General features: G+C 51.0%; 1 protein-coding gene across 4 annotated transcripts in view; it reads right to left on the reverse strand.

Annotated features, from left to right (window-relative positions):
- The window catches only part of LOC119952085 (gamma-aminobutyric acid receptor subunit gamma-4-like), a 409,052-nt gene that overhangs the window by 88,708 nt on the left and 301,330 nt on the right, over nucleotides 1-19,014 (reverse strand). For all 4 annotated transcript variants that reach the window (XR_005457758.1, XR_005457757.1, XM_038775633.1 and 1 more), the window contains exons 5-6: nucleotides 15,457-15,539; nucleotides 11,470-11,607 (exon numbers count right to left, since the gene is read on the reverse strand). Coding sequence is in view for 2 of the 4 variants with exons in the window: in XM_038775633.1 (XP_038631561.1) it covers nucleotides 11,470-11,607; nucleotides 15,457-15,539 (221 nt within the window). In the remaining 2 variants the exon portion in view is untranslated. The remainder of the gene's footprint in view (nucleotides 1-11,469; nucleotides 11,608-15,456; nucleotides 15,540-19,014) is intronic.

Below are 19,014 nucleotides of genomic sequence, written 5' to 3' on the forward strand. Positions count from 1 at the left end.
TGAATATACAGAACTTGATAGATATACACTGCTCTGGGTATACATTGACCATGAATACACTGATCCAGACAGGTATACACTGACCCTGAATACACTGAGCCAGACAACATACACTGACCTGAATAAACCAATCCAGACAGCTCTATACTGATTGGAATATATGGGGCGCGATTCTCCGCACCCGCGGAAAATCGCGAAGTCGGCCGTGAAAACGGCTGACTTTGCCGACAGCCCTACACGGCCCCGTTCCCGAGGTATTCACGCCCGGGAAATGGGCTAGGAACGGGGCCGCGGCAATTACGTGCCAGATGACGTCGGAACGCGGCGACGCGCCACGAACACGCCCACGTGACGGCGCCCGACGTCGTAAAAAGGCGCGGGCGCGCACAGCAAAGGGAGGCCAGAGATGTTGGAGCCACGGAGGGGAGCCCCGAGGTTCACAGAGGCTGACGTCGAGATGCTGCTCGATGAAGTTGAGCAGAGGAGGGGCATCATCCGCCTGAGAAGAGGGAATCGCCACCCTGCCAGCGCGGTGCGCCAGGCCTGGCGAGAGGTGGCTGCTGCCATGAGTGCTGTGGGGCAGACCCCTCGCTCTGGGGAGCAGTGCCGCAAAAAGCTGCACGACCTCGCCAGGGTAAGTGCCAAGAGGGTGCCCCCGGGTCACAACCATCCCTCCCCCTCCTTTACTTAATCACCCACCTCCCCACCTGGCACGGGGGGTGGAGGGGGATTGGGGCAGAGTGAGTGGAGGGTGGTTCACTAAGTAGTCACAGCCCCAACGCTCTGGCCCCCGTGGAGAGATGCAATGGTCTTGTTACAACTTGACCCCCAACCTGTGCCAGTATCTGAACGGCCTGCTGATACCTGGCGTATTGTAATGATCTACCTATTCCCCCCTCCCCCCACCAACAGGACAAGACCGCTCACAACCACCGTGAGCGGCACAAGACTGAAGGGGGTTCGCCCATCCTGCACCCCCTCACCACGTTTGAGCAGAGGGCACTGCACCTTGTTTGGGGATCTGCCACCCGGGAGGTCACGCAATGCGAGGTTGGCGGAGCTGCACCAAGTGAGACAACCCTGCATGACAAACACCCCCCCCTCCCCCATCCTCTGCACCTTCACACCCTGCCCACTGGGACACCTCCCCCATCCTCTGTCCCATCACACACCCTGCCCACTGGGACACCTCCCCCATCCTCTGTCCCTTCACACCCTGCCCACTGGGACATCCCCATCCTCTGCCCCTCCACACTCTGCCCACTGGGACCGTCCAGCGCCCGGCCAAGCGTCTCTAAATAACCCGTTTCATTCTCTTCCCTAGGACGTGATGCCGAACGACCAGGTTCCGTCTGCCTCCGGGCGGAGACAGGCATCTGCCCCCACCGCACCCAGGGCCGCACGACAGAGGGTGCCCGATCAGCGGGCGGAGTCCCATCCTCCCCCACCGAATCTGTAGAGCAGGACACCCAGAGGGCGGCGATAGAGGGAGAGAGACAAATGGCCCGCGAACGCCCTGCGGCCTCTCAGCGGGCCGATGACACAGAGGAGGCGTCCACCCAAGACGACTTCGAGCTTGCGGCACAGCTATCTCCCACACCATCCACCATCCCAGAGACACTCACCCCGGTTGGCCTATTTAGTGATGAGGCTCCTGGGTCACAGTCTGGGTCACACATCACAGCTGAGCAGGTACAGCAGGTGGAGGTCGGAGCAGCCAAGGGCCTGGACTGGCGGTGGGCAGGCCAGGCCCAGCATCCAGCTGGCTCCCAGACATTTTCCGAGTTCCTGGAGTTACTCAACCCACCCGCACAGCCGATGCATCAAGAAACCCAGGAACACAATGACGGGATGAGGGCTGTCTTCCAGCATCTGCAGACGCAGTTAGAGGAGTCGAACCGCATCCAGGTGAAGGGGGAGATGCCGCTCATGGCAGCAACCCAGGCCGACACCGCACAGGTGGCATCCGAGGTGGAGGCAATGGGTCAGGTTCTGCAAGGCGTTGGGCTTAATGTGCACGCGTCATCCTCGGCCCTGGACAGGGCTGCCCTCTCACAGGCAGCAATGCGCCAGAGCTAACACGACATTGCCGGCACGCTGCGGGCATTGGCCAAGTCTCAGCAGGTCATGGCCCAGTCGCAGCATGCCATGGCACAGTCACAGCACTCGATGGCACAGTCCCAGCAGTCAGTCGCGGAGAGCATCAACCGCCTGACACACGTGCTGGATGGCGTTGTGCACTCAAGGTTGAGATCGCACAGCCCCTGGCGGGAATGTCTAACTCCCTGGACTCCGTCTCTGCATACCTTCGGATCCTGGTGGATACCGTTTCAGGCCTCCAGGACTGGCAGCGTCAGGTGTCGGTGGCGCGATGGGGCACCTCCCCGCTCGCAACTCTGACCCACAGTGAGGCCCAGGGGCCACCAGGCTCCCCGAGGGAGGAGGTTTCGGGGGCCATCCCATTAACTCCATCACGGGACGCCCCGGAATGCTCGGCCTCCCCCCATCCCATCCCTGGTGCATAGGGTGGGCAGCGGGCAGAGCAGGGTGGCACAATGTCACCCGAGACGCCCGCAGAGCAGCCTGGCCCATCAAGGCTGGGTCGCCCCAGGAAACGCTTGCCGAAGGAGAAACAAGTCGAAGGGGGCGATTCGCAGCAATCCTCCTCCACTCCTGCTGTATCATCTGGGGAATCACTTAGACGTAGTGGTAGGGCCCGTAAGGCAACTAAGATAGACACTGAGTAAGTTGACACGGGTGAAGGGCACAGTTTAGTTGTAGGGCTAGGGCATCTGTAAATTATTGTTAACATTAAACGCAATGTTCCACCTTACTTGTAATACCGTGTGACTGTTCCACAGCCACAGGGATCGTGATGGTGACCGAGTGTCCTTGGGGTTGACGAGCGGTGAAACTTCGGTGCTGGGTGTGTAGTCCCTCCCCCACCCCCTCCCACAGCTAGCCCACGCGGGCATGTGATGGAGTGTCCGTGACGAACACAGCGGCCACCAAGGTGGATGGTTCAGCTATTGCCGTGGGTCAGACTCTCTCTAACGATTCTGAGCTCACAGCTCATCGCAGAGCGGGCTGTCATCATTCCACATGGCACTGATCACACCCGCTGACACAGCCATCAATGTTGTGCCGTACCGTTGTGCCGCAGTGGTAAGGGTGATGTCGAAGTGGAGCAGTGTACATGGAGAGGGTGTGTGTGTGTGTGTGTGTGTGGGGGGGGGGGGGGGGGGGGGGGGGGTTGTGGTGATGGCAGTTGTGTGGTGACCCTCTGCACGACTAGCGATGCAGGTGGTGGTTTGGTTTTCAGCGGGTACGTCGCATGCGACGCGTGAACCGTGCTGCCACCATGGCGTTGCGTCCCCGCCATCCTCGCCGGGTCCGTCATGCCGCCTCCTGGGCATCACCAGCACCTGGGTCGTGTCTGCATGCTGCGCCCGCCACTCCGCCAGCCTCCTCCTCCTCCCTCTCCTCCTCCTCCACTGTGCTGGCACCACTGCCACTGGCTTCTCCCTCCGCCTCCTGCAGCAGGTTATCTCTCCTCTGCATCGCGATGTTGTGCAGCGCACAGCAGACCACAACAATGCGAGCGACTCTGTCGGGCTGGTACTGCAGGGCCCCTCCGGAACGGTCCAGGCACCTAAATCTCATCTTCAGGAGCCCAAGGCAGCGCTCCACCACACCCCTGGTTGCTGCATGGGCCTCGTTGTATCGGGTTTCCGCATTGGTCTGAGGCCTCCGTATAGGCATCATCAGCCAAGACCTCAGCGGATAACCCTTGTCGCCCAGCAACCAGCCCCTCAGCCGGGGGGGAACGTCCCTCAAACATTGCAGGGATGTACGACTGCGCTAGTATGTAGGAGTCATGCACACTCCCTGGGAACCTTGCACAGACGTTCATGAACCTCATGTGGGGGTCGCATACCACCTGGATATTCATGGAGTATGACCCGCTCCTGTTTGTGAAGACCTCCCTGTCCCCTGCAGGCGGGCGCATGGGGACGTGAACACAATCGATTGCCCCCTGCACCATCTGTATCCCGGCCACGCTGGCACATCCACAAGCTCGTGAGTCTTGAGTTACTCGGTCCTCGGGAAAGGTGATGTAGCGGACCGCGATGGCATAGAGGGCATCGGTCACATCCCGGATGCACCTGTGTACCGATGACTGGGAGATCCCGGAGAGGTCCCCGCTCGGAGACTGGAAGGAGCCGGTCGCATAGAAGTTAAGAGCGACCGTCACCCTGACGGCAACCGGGATCGCGTGTCCTCACCCCGTTCCACGTGGGGCGAGGTGCGCCACGAGGTGACAGATATGTGTCACCGTCCGCCTACTCAGCCGGAGTCTCCTCCTGCAGGTGATGTCCGTCATTGTTAGGAAAGAGATCCGGGCACGGTACAGCCTCGGTCTCGGTCGTCACCTCCGACACCCTCACTCTCTCCTCCTCCTCCCCTCCCCCCCCCCCCCCCCCCATGCTGCTCGACGACTGGCAACTCCTCGGCCCTTCCCTCTGCTGCCGCATCTGGCCCTGCATCCGCTGCGGGTTGTGGGCTGTGGATGCTGCTGCATCTCCAAATGCAGTGCAGCGGCCCCAACCACTGCGCTGAACATAGCCGTTCTGTTCACAGACATTGTGCTAACCTACAGAAGGGTGGTGGGGGGCAGAGAAATGGGACATGTTAGACGGAGGTTAGTCGACACCTCGGCAGCCGCCTGTCACGGGATACTTGTGTGTCCCGGTGGCCTGATCGCGCTGCTGACACGCGGGCAGCCTAACCCCTGGTGTCACTTTCTGCATCCAACAGGCAGTTAACTACGTCCTCCTCACCGGTGCGTCAGTGGCCTGTGGCCGTAAGCCACAGGGGCAACCAGCGGCCATGTCCTCGTGACTGGCACTCCATGGCATGGTGGCAGACATTTTGTGACCTGGGTTGGACGAGTCACTCGCTCACTCTCTCCCTACCCCCCCACTCGCACTCCCCCCATCCGTCTCACCCACTCCCCCCTCCGTTTCCCCCACTCCTCCCCTCCGTCTCCCCCACTCCCCACTCCGTCTCCCCCACTCCCCCCTCAGTCTCCCCCACTCCCCCCTCAGTCTCCCCCACTCGCCCCCTCCGTCTCCCACACTCCCCCCTCCGTCTCCCACACTCCCCCCTCAGTCTCCCACACACCCCTCCTCCGTCTCCCACACTCCCCCCCCTCCGTCTCCCACGCTCCCCCCCCCAGTCTCCCACACTTCCCCCCTCCATCTCCCACACTCCCCCCTCCATCTCCCACACTCCCCCTCAGTCTCCCACCCCCCCCCCGTCTCCCACACTCCTCCCCCTCCGTCTCCCACACTCCCACCCTCCGTCTCCCACTCCCCCCTCCATCTCTCACACTCCCCCCCTCCGTCTTCCACACTCCTCCCCTCCGTCTCCCACACTCCCCCCTCAGTCTCCCACACTCCCCCCCTCAGTCTCCCCCACTCCCCCCTCCGTCTCCCACACTCCCCCCCTCAGTTTCCCACTCCCCCCTCCCGTCTCCCACACCCCCCTCCGTCTCCCACACTCCCCCCTCAGTCTCCCACACTCCCCCCCTCAGTCTCCCCCACTCCCCCCTCCGTCTCCCACACTCCCCCCCTCAGTTTCCCACTCCCCCCTCCGTCTCCCACACCCCCCCTCCGTCTCCCACACTCCCCCCCTCAGTCTCCCACACTCCACCCCCGCTCTGGACCCCCCTCCCGTTCTCGGGGATGCCTTCCCCGTTGTGGCCAGACTCCAGCAGTGCGCTGAGCTGTGCGCTGAGCGGTGCGCTCACCTCCTCGATGCTCTCGTTAGCCAGCACGACTGGTTGACGAGCATGAAAAGCAGGTGTGTTGGCCGGCGTGAAAACATTGCGTGATGACGTCGGGACTTCGACTCCACCATTCAATGAGAGCATGGCTGATCTTTTGTGGACTCAGCTCCACTTTCCGGCCCGAACACCATAACCCTTAATCCCTTTATTCTTCAAAAAACTATCCATCTTTACCTTAAAAACATTTAATGAAGACGCCTCAACTGCTTCACTGGGCAAGGAATTCCATAGATTCACAACCCTTTGGGTAAAGAAGTTCCTCCTAAACTCAGTCCTAAATCTACTTCCCCTTATTTTGAGGCTATGCTCCCTAGTTCTGCTTTCACCCGCCAGTGGAAGCAACCTGCCTGCATCTATCCTATCTATTCCCTTCATAATTTTAAATGTTTCTATAAGATCCCCCCTCATCCTTCTAAATTCCAACGAGTACAGTCCCAGTCTACTCAACCTCTCCTCGTAATCCAACCCCTTCAGTTCTGGGATTAACATAGTGAATCTCCTCTGCACACCTTCCAATGCCAGTACGTCCTTTCTCAAGTAAGGAGACCAAAACTGAACACAATACTCCAGGTGTGGCCTCACTAACACCTTATACAATTGCAGCATAACCTCCCTAGTCTTAAACTCCATCCCTCCAGCAATGAAGGACAAAATTCCATTTGCCTTTTTAATCACCTGTTGCACCTGTAAACCAACTTTCTGTGACTCATGCACTGGCACACCCAGGTCTCTCTGCACAGCAGCATGCTTTAATATTTTATCATTTAAATAATAATCCCGTTTGCTGTTATTCCTACCAAAATGGATAACCTCACATTTCTCAACATTGTATTCCATCTGCCAGACCCTAGCCCATTCACTTAACCTATCCAAATCCCTCTGCAGACTTCCAGTATCCTCTGCACTTTTTGCTTTACCATTCATCTTAGTGTCATCTGCAAACTTGGGCACATTGTTCTTGGTCCCCAACTCCAAATCATCTATGTAAATTGTGAACAATTGTGGGCCCAACACGGATCCCTGAGGGACACCACTAGCTACTGATTGCCAACCAGAGAAACACCCATTAATCCCCACTCTTTGCTTTCTATTAATTAACCAATCCTCTATCCATGCTACTACTTTACCCTTAATGCCATGCATCTTTATCTTATGCAGCAACCTTTTGTGTGGCACCTTGTCAAAGGCTTTCTGGAAATCCAGATATACCACATCCAATGGCTCCCCGTTATCTACCGCACTGGTAATGTCCTCAAAAAATCCCACTAAATTAGTTAGGCACGACCTGCCCTTTATGAACCCATGCTGCGTCTGCCCAATGGGACAATTTCTATCCAGATGCCTCGCTATTTCTTCCTTGATGATAGATTCCAGCATCTTCCCTACTACTTAAGTTATATACACTGATCCAGACAAGTATACGGTGACCTGAATATAATGATCCAGACAGATATACGCTGACCTGAACACACTGATCCAGACAGGTTTCACTAACCTGAATACACTGATCCAGACAGGTATACTCTGACCCTGAATACACTGATCCAGACTGCTACATACTGACCATCAGTACACTGACTCTGATAAATATGCACTGAGATGATTACACTGATCCTGAGTACACCTACCCTGATAGGTATACACTGATCCTGACAGGTATACACTAATCAGAAATATACTGATCCTGGCAGATAAACACTGACCCTGATAGATGTACACTTACCTGAAAGATATACACTGACCCTGAAAGGTGTACACTGACCCAGAATACGCTGACTCTGACAGACACAGACTCGGAATACACTGACACTGACCGATGTACACATGCACCCACTGATGAAGCTGACATGTTGAATTTCCAAGCAAATACTCATTGAATTAACTTCAAAAGCTATTTGTATGTATTTTCAATATTTTGTCTCTCACTCTGCTAACACCCAGATATATTACAATAATTTGGGGGTAATTTCAGCGCAACTTGTTGAGTTATTTTATTTCTCTGTCAATTCTGTAATAATTTAATACTACTACAGAGCTATAAATTAAAATAAAAAATTTGAGTTTTCCACATTCAGAATATCTCAAGTCTTGTCACTATTATAATGTAGGATATTGTGCGCACAGCAAGCCCCCATAAACAACAATGTAATGCTGTTTGAGAGCCAAGCATTTGAGTGCATACTTGTGAGAACTCCCCTGTTATTCTAGTTTACTGCATTGGGATAATTTACATCCATGGGATCGGCTGGTGTCTCCGATTAATGTCTCATCTGAAACTGACACTGCAGCAATTCTTGATGGAGGAATGATATAACAGAAATAATTTAAGACAGGTTGTAATATAAATGTATGCTCCTTCTTTCCTTTAATGTGAACAATCAACTTCAAGGGCCAGAACTGGGCACATTCATTTTCTGGGGAAACGTGGCCCTGATGGAGAAGAGTTTGGAATTTCATCCTGGACATTTATAACACATTTCACCTCCTGTACTAATTCCAGAGTTATTGGGTTATTTATATTTATCTTGGCCAAGAGACACGACAGAACAACATTTATTGATTGCTGTGAGCGTTATCCATTTATTCTGGGACCCGTGCAGAGCAGCAAACAACAGCGGTTTACTTGCCTGAGGGGCATGAGTGAATGAGTTACTTATATGACAGTACAGCAGTTTTCATGGCTACTATTATCTAGTGCCTGCTACAATTTATTGAGCTCATGGTCACCACTCGCCTTGTGGGGATTTGAATTCAGCTCCAGCTGGTTCATTAATCTAGTGCTATACATGGCTGTATTAAGTTGAACAAAGAACAAATAAAGTACAGCAAAGACACAGGCCCTTCGGCCCGCCAAGCCTACACCGACCATACTACCCGTATAACTTAAAACCTTTGGCACTTCCAGGGTCCGTATCCCTCTATTCCCATCCTATTCATGTATTTGCCAAGACGCCCCTTAAACGTCACTATCGTACCTGCTTCCACCACCTCCCCCGGAAGCGAGTTCTAGGCACCCACTAACCTCTGTAAAAAGTTTCCCTTCGACATCTCCTCTAAACTTCGCCCCTCGCAGTTTAAATCTATGTCCCCTAGTAATTGACTCTGCCACCTTGGGAAAAAGCTTCTGACTATCCACTCGGTCCCGTAGCAGCCTTCCCGAACAGGCGCCCGAATGTGGCGACTAGGGGCTTTTCACAGTAACTTCATTTGAAGCCTGCTTGCGACAATAAGCAATTTTCATCCCCCTAGTTACTGATCCCTCCATCAAGGGGAAAAGTTTCTACCTGTCTACACTCTATACCCCTCACAAGGTTGTGGGGGAGGGGAAATTCCTGCCATCAGAACTCAATCAGCTGTCCCAAAGTATTGGACGATCTTCAGAGATGGGCACTGCTGGGGCAAGTATAGCATCACACCTTAATACGGTGGCATTCTCTGAAGTCAAAATGAAACTTAATGGCCACATCTGTCAAGACTATTAGTATGGAGGGGGTTCCCCGCCGCAGGATTGCTTGTGTCTGTAACTGTGGCCCTCTGATCCTCATGGTTCTGTGATAGTGGATTGAGCAGATGTACCAATGGCCTCCTGGCCTCCCATGCTCCCTCCAGCTACCTGCCAGGCTCCAGCCTCAGTGAGGGGCCTGCCTGACATTGAGAGAAACATAGTGGCATTGGAAACTTTTCCCCCATTTGCTACCTGAATGGCTACCCGTCACTGCTGTTGGGGTAGCTGCTGCCCAGTAACTCCATATCCAGCAAGATCGCTCAGAGGTGAGAACATGCCAGGCACCCAATTCAGTGATAGATTCTCAAAGTTTTGTCCCGATGCAATTTGTAGAATGGTAAATCTTGCACTCCCTGTACCCCTCCACATAACGATAAGAGATTGCAGACATCCATGTGCACGGTGCACAGCCCCTGCACCATTGGCAATCCTGGTGAAACCTTACACATTTCCATTCTTGAACATCTTTTCTGGAATAGATGGCCTCCATGACCTCCTGGATGTATTGCTGGATGGCATATGTTCGAGGTGTTGGCTGGTGACACTGGAAAAAATCTAGAAGCATGGTGTCATGCCAAGACATACAAGGCTATGAACCAAGTGCTGGAAAATGGGATTAGAATACTTAGGTGTGTGTTTTTGACTGGCACAGACACAATGAGCCTTTTTTGTGCTGCAGATGTCTATGACTTTTTGGCACCTTGAGCCCAGACCCTGACTCCACCATCCTTCATTGACAGTGATGTGGAGATGGCCTCTCAATTTGCCACCTCCATAAGATGTCAATGCTCTGCGGCCAACTGATGTCATAAGGGTTGCGACCTGTCCTCTGTTCCGATGGCAGAAAAATGTCAAAGTTAGTGACCATCAGGCCTTTGTGTTCTTGCCAATCTGTTAAATTAGCAATTTAAGAAGCTGCATTCCCAGATAGCTTTATCCTTTGTTCCAGTTAGGTTTTCAATGGAAAAGGTGGCTTCCTTTTCCTTTCTCCCCACCATGATGGGCATCTGACACCTCCCAATATTGAGTTTCACTGGTCTTTGATCCACTCACTCTACACGCCTGTTTCGGTTTTCCTATATTTTTGGTGCAAAGCTCCATATTATAAGCAACATGCCCTGATTTAATATCAAATCTACAGCTGGATCTCTAGGTTGCTGAGTCCAAATTACTTCTGTCTATTGTGGACCACAATGGTCTTGGCATCGAATGGTGGCTGTGACTCCTCTTAGTGGTACAGGGATGGGGGGCTGGATTCTCCGGTTGCCGACGGCACAATCGCATTCGGCAAGCAGCTGGAGAATCGAAGTTCCCTACTGAATCGGGGACAGAGCTGCTTTTTCAATGCTCCGCCCTCTCCAAAGCAGCGTACTCAGAGAGTATCAATGGCCTCAGGACATTGCTTGAGGCACGCTCCCCGATGCTCTTCCCCCAACAGGCTGAGTTTCCGACGGCGCGGGACTTGTGTGGTCTCATCCGTTGGGACGTCGGTGTGGCAGCTGCGGATTCAGTCCAGCACCGGGTCAGTCAGGGGAGGGCCGATCCGCGGGCAGGAGGGACTTCATCAGGGGCTGGGAGCACTGTGGGGGGGGGGGGGGGTGGGGGGGGGGGGAGGGTAGTCTGGGGTGTGCGAGCCGGCTGAAGGGGGGGACTATTTTGCGGGCCGGGTCCGCGAGCGGCCGCCGCCATATTGCTCGGTGCGCCTGCTGCAGGCCACCACCGTGTGCATGCATGCGTGGCCATGACCCTGGCAAATCTCCGGACCGTATCGGCAGCTAGAGCTGGGTGCTCTATACTGCCTTCCTGCTAGCCCCCAGCAAAATGGGGAATCGGTGGCCGTTTTGTGCCATTTCTTCTGGCGTAAAATGTTACCGTCCCCACTCCGGTGTGGGGACAAAGCCCCAGAATGGGAGAATCCAGCCCAGGGTTTTTTTCACAATTTACTCCATTATCCAGAGTGTCTTTGTCGATAGCTTCTCAGACTGATGTGGCAGGTGGGATGTGTTCCTGCGGACCACCTGTGTGGCTTAAATTCAGTATGGACACAGCATGGACAGATTCTCAACTCACATTTCAAATGTAGCAAAACTCCCAATGTTCCAATAGTTCTCACCTGCTATGGTTTTAAGCAGTTCTGTCGTGTTCCTGAGACGAACAAAGTCAAACTGGTAGAGCCTCCAGGATCGCTGGTGTGCCACTTCAATCGAATACTGCCTCCATCTGTATGTTATTTCATCTGTTGGATATCCATCTGCAGGCACAAGGAGGCAGGGTCACTGTGTACAGTCACTAAACAGAACACACCACGCTCTCAGGAACATGTGCTCCATGAGTGTAATGCACAACCACAGCCGAAAGAAAGAGGCTCCCTACTAATTGTAAATCATTGTTAATGCATTTCTACCCCATTGACTAACAGTGTCCCAAAACACTTTACAGCAATTAAGTCCTTTTGAACTCTTGCCCTTGTTAATGTAGGAAGTGTGCCAGCCAATTTGAAAACTGTTACATCTCACCAACAGCAACATGAGAATGACCGGACATCTGTTTTAGTGATGTTGCTCGAGTGGCCTGACATGGCCTTCTGAATCAGGCAGGTTGCTGCGTTCCGCCTTCCACACTCCCGAGCAAAAATGCCAGCGGTCAGAATGATGGCATTAACCAGCACGTCATCGGTTGGAGCTAATTTTAGTGCCCACCCATTTGCCCATCTCCACATCCACCCCATTGGGGCCGAGAATACCTGTCCCATATGTCCAAGAAGTGTGTGTATTACATGCTTTTATTTAATGATCTGAGATGCAATTAGCCACATCTGGATTTCCAAATTAGCCACATGTGGATAAGGAACAGCTCTGGTCGAGAATGGCTTCAGTTGTTTGATCTGAACCCTGTGTCTCTGCAATATCCAGCGATTTGATGTTATTCAAATGATGGTCCATTTAATAAATAGTTCACTTTACACCTTGGTGGCTTGGTTATTCAGGGTCAGTGAAAGATGTGAGTGAATGATGGAATCGAGTTGACACAATGGCATTACGAGCTCATTTAGATTCAGGTCTTGGGTCATTAACTAGTCATCTAATTGGATTGGGTGCGGCGCTGTGATTTATAATTTGCTTTGAAGTGATTTTGCAAATGTCCCTTTGTTCTAGTTTGGGGACAAGTCTTGCTGCCGATTCTCTGCCTTCCTGCTGGGGAACAACTCAATGTTTAACAGCAGTCAGCCCAGCTCTTGATCAAGTAATACAAATGCAAAATATTGCAGATGCTGGAAATGCGAAATAACAACAGAAAATGCAGGAAATACTCAGCATGTCCGGCAGCCACTGCTGAAACATTGTGTTTCATTGAAATGGGTTTGGGGGCTGTGGGAAGGGCAGTTGTAGGTTGGGTGTCAGAAACCACAAACTGCATTGTTGTCCCACCTTTAGGCAACTTTCCCAGGGCTAGGGTGGGATGGAAATTGGTGGTCTGGTGCACAGAGACACACAGGCAGTGAAACCAGCTTCGCCCCAATCAAGGGCAATTTACCCCAGTGCTGCAATTTTCCTCGCATGGCATGAGCCGCTCACTCCATCAGGACCCTGGCAAAGCTGTGAAGGCAACCTCGCGCCAGGAGGTGACTGAACTATTGACAGCATCAGGGAGCCTAAGGCATTCCTCTGGAGCCTCAGGCATTCCTCATTCTCCACCAGGAAACCCCTCACAGTATTTTTTTGTCTTATTCACCACTGAAGGGGAGACTTTCGTGAGAGCCTCGGTCTCTTTCTTCTCCGGCAGTGCCCACCTGTCCTGGTGGGGATGCCATCTGGCCAGTGCTGTGGATCCTCTCAGTGGATCGCTCACCATGGCAACTCATCAGGGCCGGGATTCTCCCCTACCCAGCGGTACGGGGGGTCGCGGCGGGACGGAGTGGCGTGAACCACGCGAGAAAACAGAAAACGCGAGAAATAGACAACAGCTGAGGACAAGAGGAACAGAGTTAACAGGTTGTATCCAGACCATATGCGAGTCCTTAGCCCACTCATGCCATCAAGGCACCTTTCAACACCACATTCCGTCAGGCGGGCTCCTAATTGGTTGCCTCCACATTCACCGTCCAATTGCAGACATCAGGGGCGGAATTCTCTGTGGCAGCACGGTAGAATTGTGGATAGCACAATTGCTTCACAGCTCCAGGGTCCCAGGTTCGATTCCCGGCTTGGGTCACTGTCTGTGCGGAGTCTGCACATCCTCCCTGTGTGTGCGTGGGTTTCCTCCGGGTGCTCCGGTTTCCTCCCACAGTCCAAAGATGTGCAGGTTAGGTGGATTGGTCATGCTAAATTGCCCTTAGTGTCCAAAATTGCCCTTAGTGTTGGGTGGGGTTACTGGCTAATAGGGATAGGGTGGAGGCTTGGGTAGGGTGCTCTTTCCAGGAGCCAGTGCGGACTCGATGGGCCAAATTGCCTCCTTCTGCACTGTAGAATTCTCTGAAAATTGTATAATTTGCTGTCTGTATGGGAATGTATCTGAAACTTAATACAGTAGAATATCAATGGAAATATGATTACAGCTCCAATTTTATTCCCCCATCCTAAGGCGGCATGGTGGCACAGTGGTTAGCACTGCTGCCTCACAGCTCCAGGGACCCGGGTTCAATTCCGGCCTCGGGTAGAGTTTGCATTTTCTCCCTGTGTCTGCATGGGTTTTCTCTGGCTGCTCCGGTTTCCTCCCACAGTCCAAAGATGTGCAGGTTAGGTGGATTGGCCATGATAAATTGCCCCTTAATATCCAAAAGGTTAGGTGGGGTTACTGGGTTAAGGCGTCGGGGCGTGGGCCTCGTTAGGGTACTCTTTCCAAGGTTGATGCAGACTCAATGAGCTGAATGGCCTCCTTCTGCACTGTAGGGATTCTATGATTCTATTCTACGATTCTGTGTGTATTTTTATTGGGATGTTTCACCCCCTGTTTTATATTGTCTTTCTCTATATCTCCCTCAGTGCCAGATTAAAACAAGTTAACAGAGGTGAAATTGCTCTTGAAAGTATTTGAATAAAATGGGTAAGAGTGAATCACCCTCTTGTCATTGGGCCCTGCCCCAGTTACCCTTCTACAGTCTTCAGTCGGTGTGAATGGGATTTTCAACTCACTATTGCCTCAGGCGAGTTTCAAACCCCATCAAACCTTCTGAAACCTTGAGCCTGTTTTTCATCCTCTAGACCTGCTCACACGCCCTGGTATTGGTCAATCCCCCGCTGATGCTGATCACTGATACACTCCTGTACGATTTGAGATCAAGGATTGTTTCAGTATCCTCCCCTTCACAACCCAAAAGTATCCATTGCATTTTTCCAAACATCTATGTCCCAATCAGGGAAACAAGGTTCTCTCAACTCTGTATTCGGGGAGGTGAACTTCTGTTCATTTACAGCTGGTGCGATGGTAATACGTAACAAGCTCATTAACTTTCGATCCCACTACTCTTGAGCAGTTTTGACTGATAGAGTGCTCCCATTTCTAAGCAGAAAGGTTATGGATTTGATTCCCATTCCAGTCAGCATGGGATCAGGGATGTGGGTTGCAGCTTTTAAACTTGAGCAGAACAGAGTACACCCACCCCAAATCCTCCCAGCACCTAACATTGCCACAAAGCAGCCCTCCGAGACAAGGCCGAATTAGGCTGTTGATTTGGTGCAGCTAAGTAGAAAAGCCCAGGAAATAATCTGCTGGAGAAACTGGGTTGTCTCGAGGTCTGATGAGCGCAAACCATCCCCCATTTCTGATCTTGGCTGAAGAACGAATCAGAAAGTTAACCTATTATCTATGAGAGAGGTAATATGATACAGCAAGCCCCAGTTGAAATGAAAAAAATGAAAAATCGCTTATTGTCACGAGTAGGCTTCAAATGAAGTTACTGTGAAAAGCCCCTAGTCGCCACATTCCGGCGCCTGTTCGGGGAGGCTGTTACGGGAATCAAACCGTGCTGCTGGCCTGCTTGGTCTGCTTTCAAAGCCAGCAATTTAGCGTTGTGCTAAACAGCCCCTTTAACGGTTAACGGTTGCAGTGTAGATGCTGTGATTGGGTTTGGGATTTTGGATGAATTGTCAATGACACTTACAGCTGGAGAAGGTCAGAGGACAGGACTGTTCGTCCATGGGGTAGTTCTGTAGATAGAGCTGACACTCTGCCTCGATTGTGAGCCTGGAAAACGGAGAGAATACATTATTTCCATCAACCATACCAGCAGTTCAAATAAAAAAATCCTCCAAGTAAACACTGGACAGACTGAAGTCATGGATTGGAGTCCTCGTAACCGGGCCACAGCTGGTTTGGTGATGGACGGGCGCAGAGAACCTGGAAGGAACCAAAAAGTTGACAACCCGGCTGGTGTAAAACTGCAATGCAGGTATCCCAAAGGCAGGTTAATGGTGGGTCCGTCATCCGCAATTTATTAATTGGTATCACCTGAATACACATAAAACAGCTGCCCACCGGAACCCCGTCAGACTTTCCAATCTTGTGACTTCTTATTGAGGCTGTTAGCCTTTTTCCTCTTGGTTGCTGAGATTCAGCATTGTGTGGTGAAGGCAGGTGGTCTGGAGAGAATGATATAAGTACGCTGGACTAGTATTTAAATATGACCTTTGAAACTGGCAGCTGATGGCGGGCAGACGAGGAGAGTCAGAGGGGAACTCGCCTGTGAATTATTTTTTTTTGTTCAAAATTTAGAATACCCAATTCATTTTTTCCCAATTAAGGGGCAATTTAGCGTGGCCAATCCACCTACCTTGCACATCTTTGAGTTGTGGGGGCGAAACCCACGGAAACACGGGGAGAATGTGCAAACTCCACACGGACAGTGACCCAGAGCCAGGATCGAACCTGGGACCTCGGCGCCGTGAGGCAGCAGGGATAACCCACTGCGCCACTCTGCTGCCCGCCTGTGAATTATTAATGAGGTGACAGGCACCCACCACCGTACTTCGTCCCATCATGAAAGAATTTCGTGTATTCTCTCTCGTCCATGCCACAAACTCCATTTCATTGCCATCAAATTCATTCCTCTCACTAGCAACTGCCGTAGACGGAACCAGATTTCGCAACATCGGTGTTATATTTGAAGTGGACCTAATATTCCAGGCCAGTGTGCTCTTACCCAAAGCATATTTTTCCACTTCAGTAATCTTGCTCATCTCTGCCCTGTCTCAACCCATCTGTTACTAAAACCATCATCAGTCTCTTTACTATCTCCAGATGAGACTATTGTAATGCTTTTCCATCTTCCACATTTCATTAACGTCAGTTCAACTGAAGCTCTGCAGCCCAAAATCTAACTTGCATCAAATCCTATTCACTGTCACCTCTTTGCTCCACATGGCCACATTTAAAAAAAGCTTTATTCTCCTATTCAATCTCCTGCCTTGTCTGACCCCTATCTTTGTCATCTCCTGTCTGGTCAAGGTACAGTGACTGAGGGGAGCTCAGTGAATAGGCCCAGTAATAACAAAAGGAATAAAACTGGAGATGTTAAGATTCAAAACAGAGGTAAAAAAACCAACATAAGTGTACTTTACCTGAATGCTCGTAGTATTCGGAATAAAGTAAATGAGTTGATGGCACAAATCATCGTAAATGACTATGATTTAGTGGCCATTACTGAAACCTGGTTAAAGGATGGTCACGACTGGGAGTTAAATATCCGAGGGTATCAAACTATTCGGAAGGACAGAGTGGATGGTAAGGGAGGTGGTGTAGCTCTATTATTTAAGGATGACATCCGGGCAATAGTAAGGGATGACATCGGTGCTATGGAGGATAAGGTTGAATCCATTTGGGTGGAAATCAGGAATAGTAAGGCGAAAAAGTCACTGATAGGAGTAGTCTATCGACCACCAAATAGTAACGATATGGTGGGGCAGGCAACAAATAAAGAAATAACTGATGCATGTAGAAATGGTACAGCAGTTATCATGGGGGATTTTAATCTACATGTCGATTGGTTTAACCAGGTCGGTCAAGGCAACCTTGAGGAGGAGTTTATAGAATGTATCCGCGATAGTTTCCTAGAACAGTATGTAATGGAACCTACAAGGGAACAAGCGGTCCTAGATCTTGTCCTGTGTAATGAGACAGGATTGATTCATGATCTCATAGTTAGGGATCCTCTCGGAAGGAGCGATCACAATATGGTGGAATTTAAAATACAGATGGAGGGTGAGAAAGTAAAATCAAATACTAGTGTTTTGTGTTTAAACAAAGGAGATTACAAGGGGATGAGAGAAGAACTAACTAAGGTAGACTGGGAGCTAAGACTTTATGGTGGAACAGTTGAGGAACAGTGGAGAACCTCCCAAGCGATTTTTCACAGTGCTCAGCAAAGGTTTATACCAACAAAAAGGAAGGACGGAAGAAAGAGGGAAAATCGACCGTGGATATCTAAGGAAATAAGGGAGAGTATCAAATTGAAGGAAAAAGCATATAAAGTGGCAAAGATTGCTGGGAGATTAGAGGACTGGGAAATCTCTGGGGTGGTCCCGGTGGATTGGAAATTAGCAAACGTGACGCCACTGTTTAAAAAAGGAGGTAGGCAGAAAGCAGGAAATTATAGGCCAGTGAGCTTAACTTCGGTAGTAGGGAAGATGCTGGAATCTATCATCAAGGAAGAAATTGCGAGGCATCTGGATAGAAATTGTCCCATTGGGCAGACGCAGCATGGATTCGTAAAGGGCAGGTCATGCCTAACTAATTTAGTGGAATTTTTTGAGGACATTACCAGTGCAGTAGATAACGGGGAGCCAATGGATGTGGTATATCTGGATTTCCAGAAAGCCTTTGACAAGGTGCCACACAAAAGGTTACTGCATAAGATAAAGATGCATGGCATTAAGGGTAAAGTAGTAGCATGGATAGAGGATTGGTTAATTAATAGAAAGCAAAGAGTTGGGATAAATGGGTGTTTCTCTGGTTGGCAATCAGTAGCTAGTGGTGTCCCTCAGGGATCCGTGTTGGGCCCACAATTGTTCACAATTTACATTGATGATTTGGAGTTGGGGACCAAGGGCAATGTGTCCAAGTTTGCAGATGACAATAAGATGAGTGGTAAAGCGAAAAGTGCAGAGGATACTGGAAGTCTGCAGAGGGATTTGGATAGGTTAAGTGAATGGGCTAGGGTCTGGCAGATGGAATACAATGTTGACAAATGTGAGGTTATCCATTTTGGTAGGAATAACAGCAAACGGGATTATTATTTAAACAATAAAATATTAAAGCATGCCGCTGTTCAGAGAGACTTGGGTGTGCTAGTGCATGAGTCACAGAAGGTTGGTTTACAAGTGCAACAGGTGATTAAGAAGGCAAATGGAATTTTGTCCTTCATTGCTAGAGGGATGGAGTTTAAGACTAGGGAGGTTATGTTGCAATTGTATAAGGTGTTAGTGAGGCCACACCTGGAGTATTGTGTTCAGTTTTGGTCTCCTTACTTGAGAAAGGACGTACTGGCGCTGGAGGGTGTGCAGAGGAGATTCACTAGGTTAATCCCAGAGCTGAATGGGTTGGATTATGAGGAGAGGTTGAGTAGACTGGGACTGTACTCGTTGGAATTTAGAAGGATGAGGGGGGATCTTATAGAAACATTTAAAATTATGAAGGGAATAGATAGGATAGATGCGGGCAGGTT

Source organism: Scyliorhinus canicula, chromosome 17 (genome assembly GCF_902713615.1).
Source record: "Scyliorhinus canicula chromosome 17, sScyCan1.1, whole genome shotgun sequence".
NCBI classification, from domain to species: domain Eukaryota; kingdom Metazoa; phylum Chordata; class Chondrichthyes; order Carcharhiniformes; family Scyliorhinidae; genus Scyliorhinus; species Scyliorhinus canicula.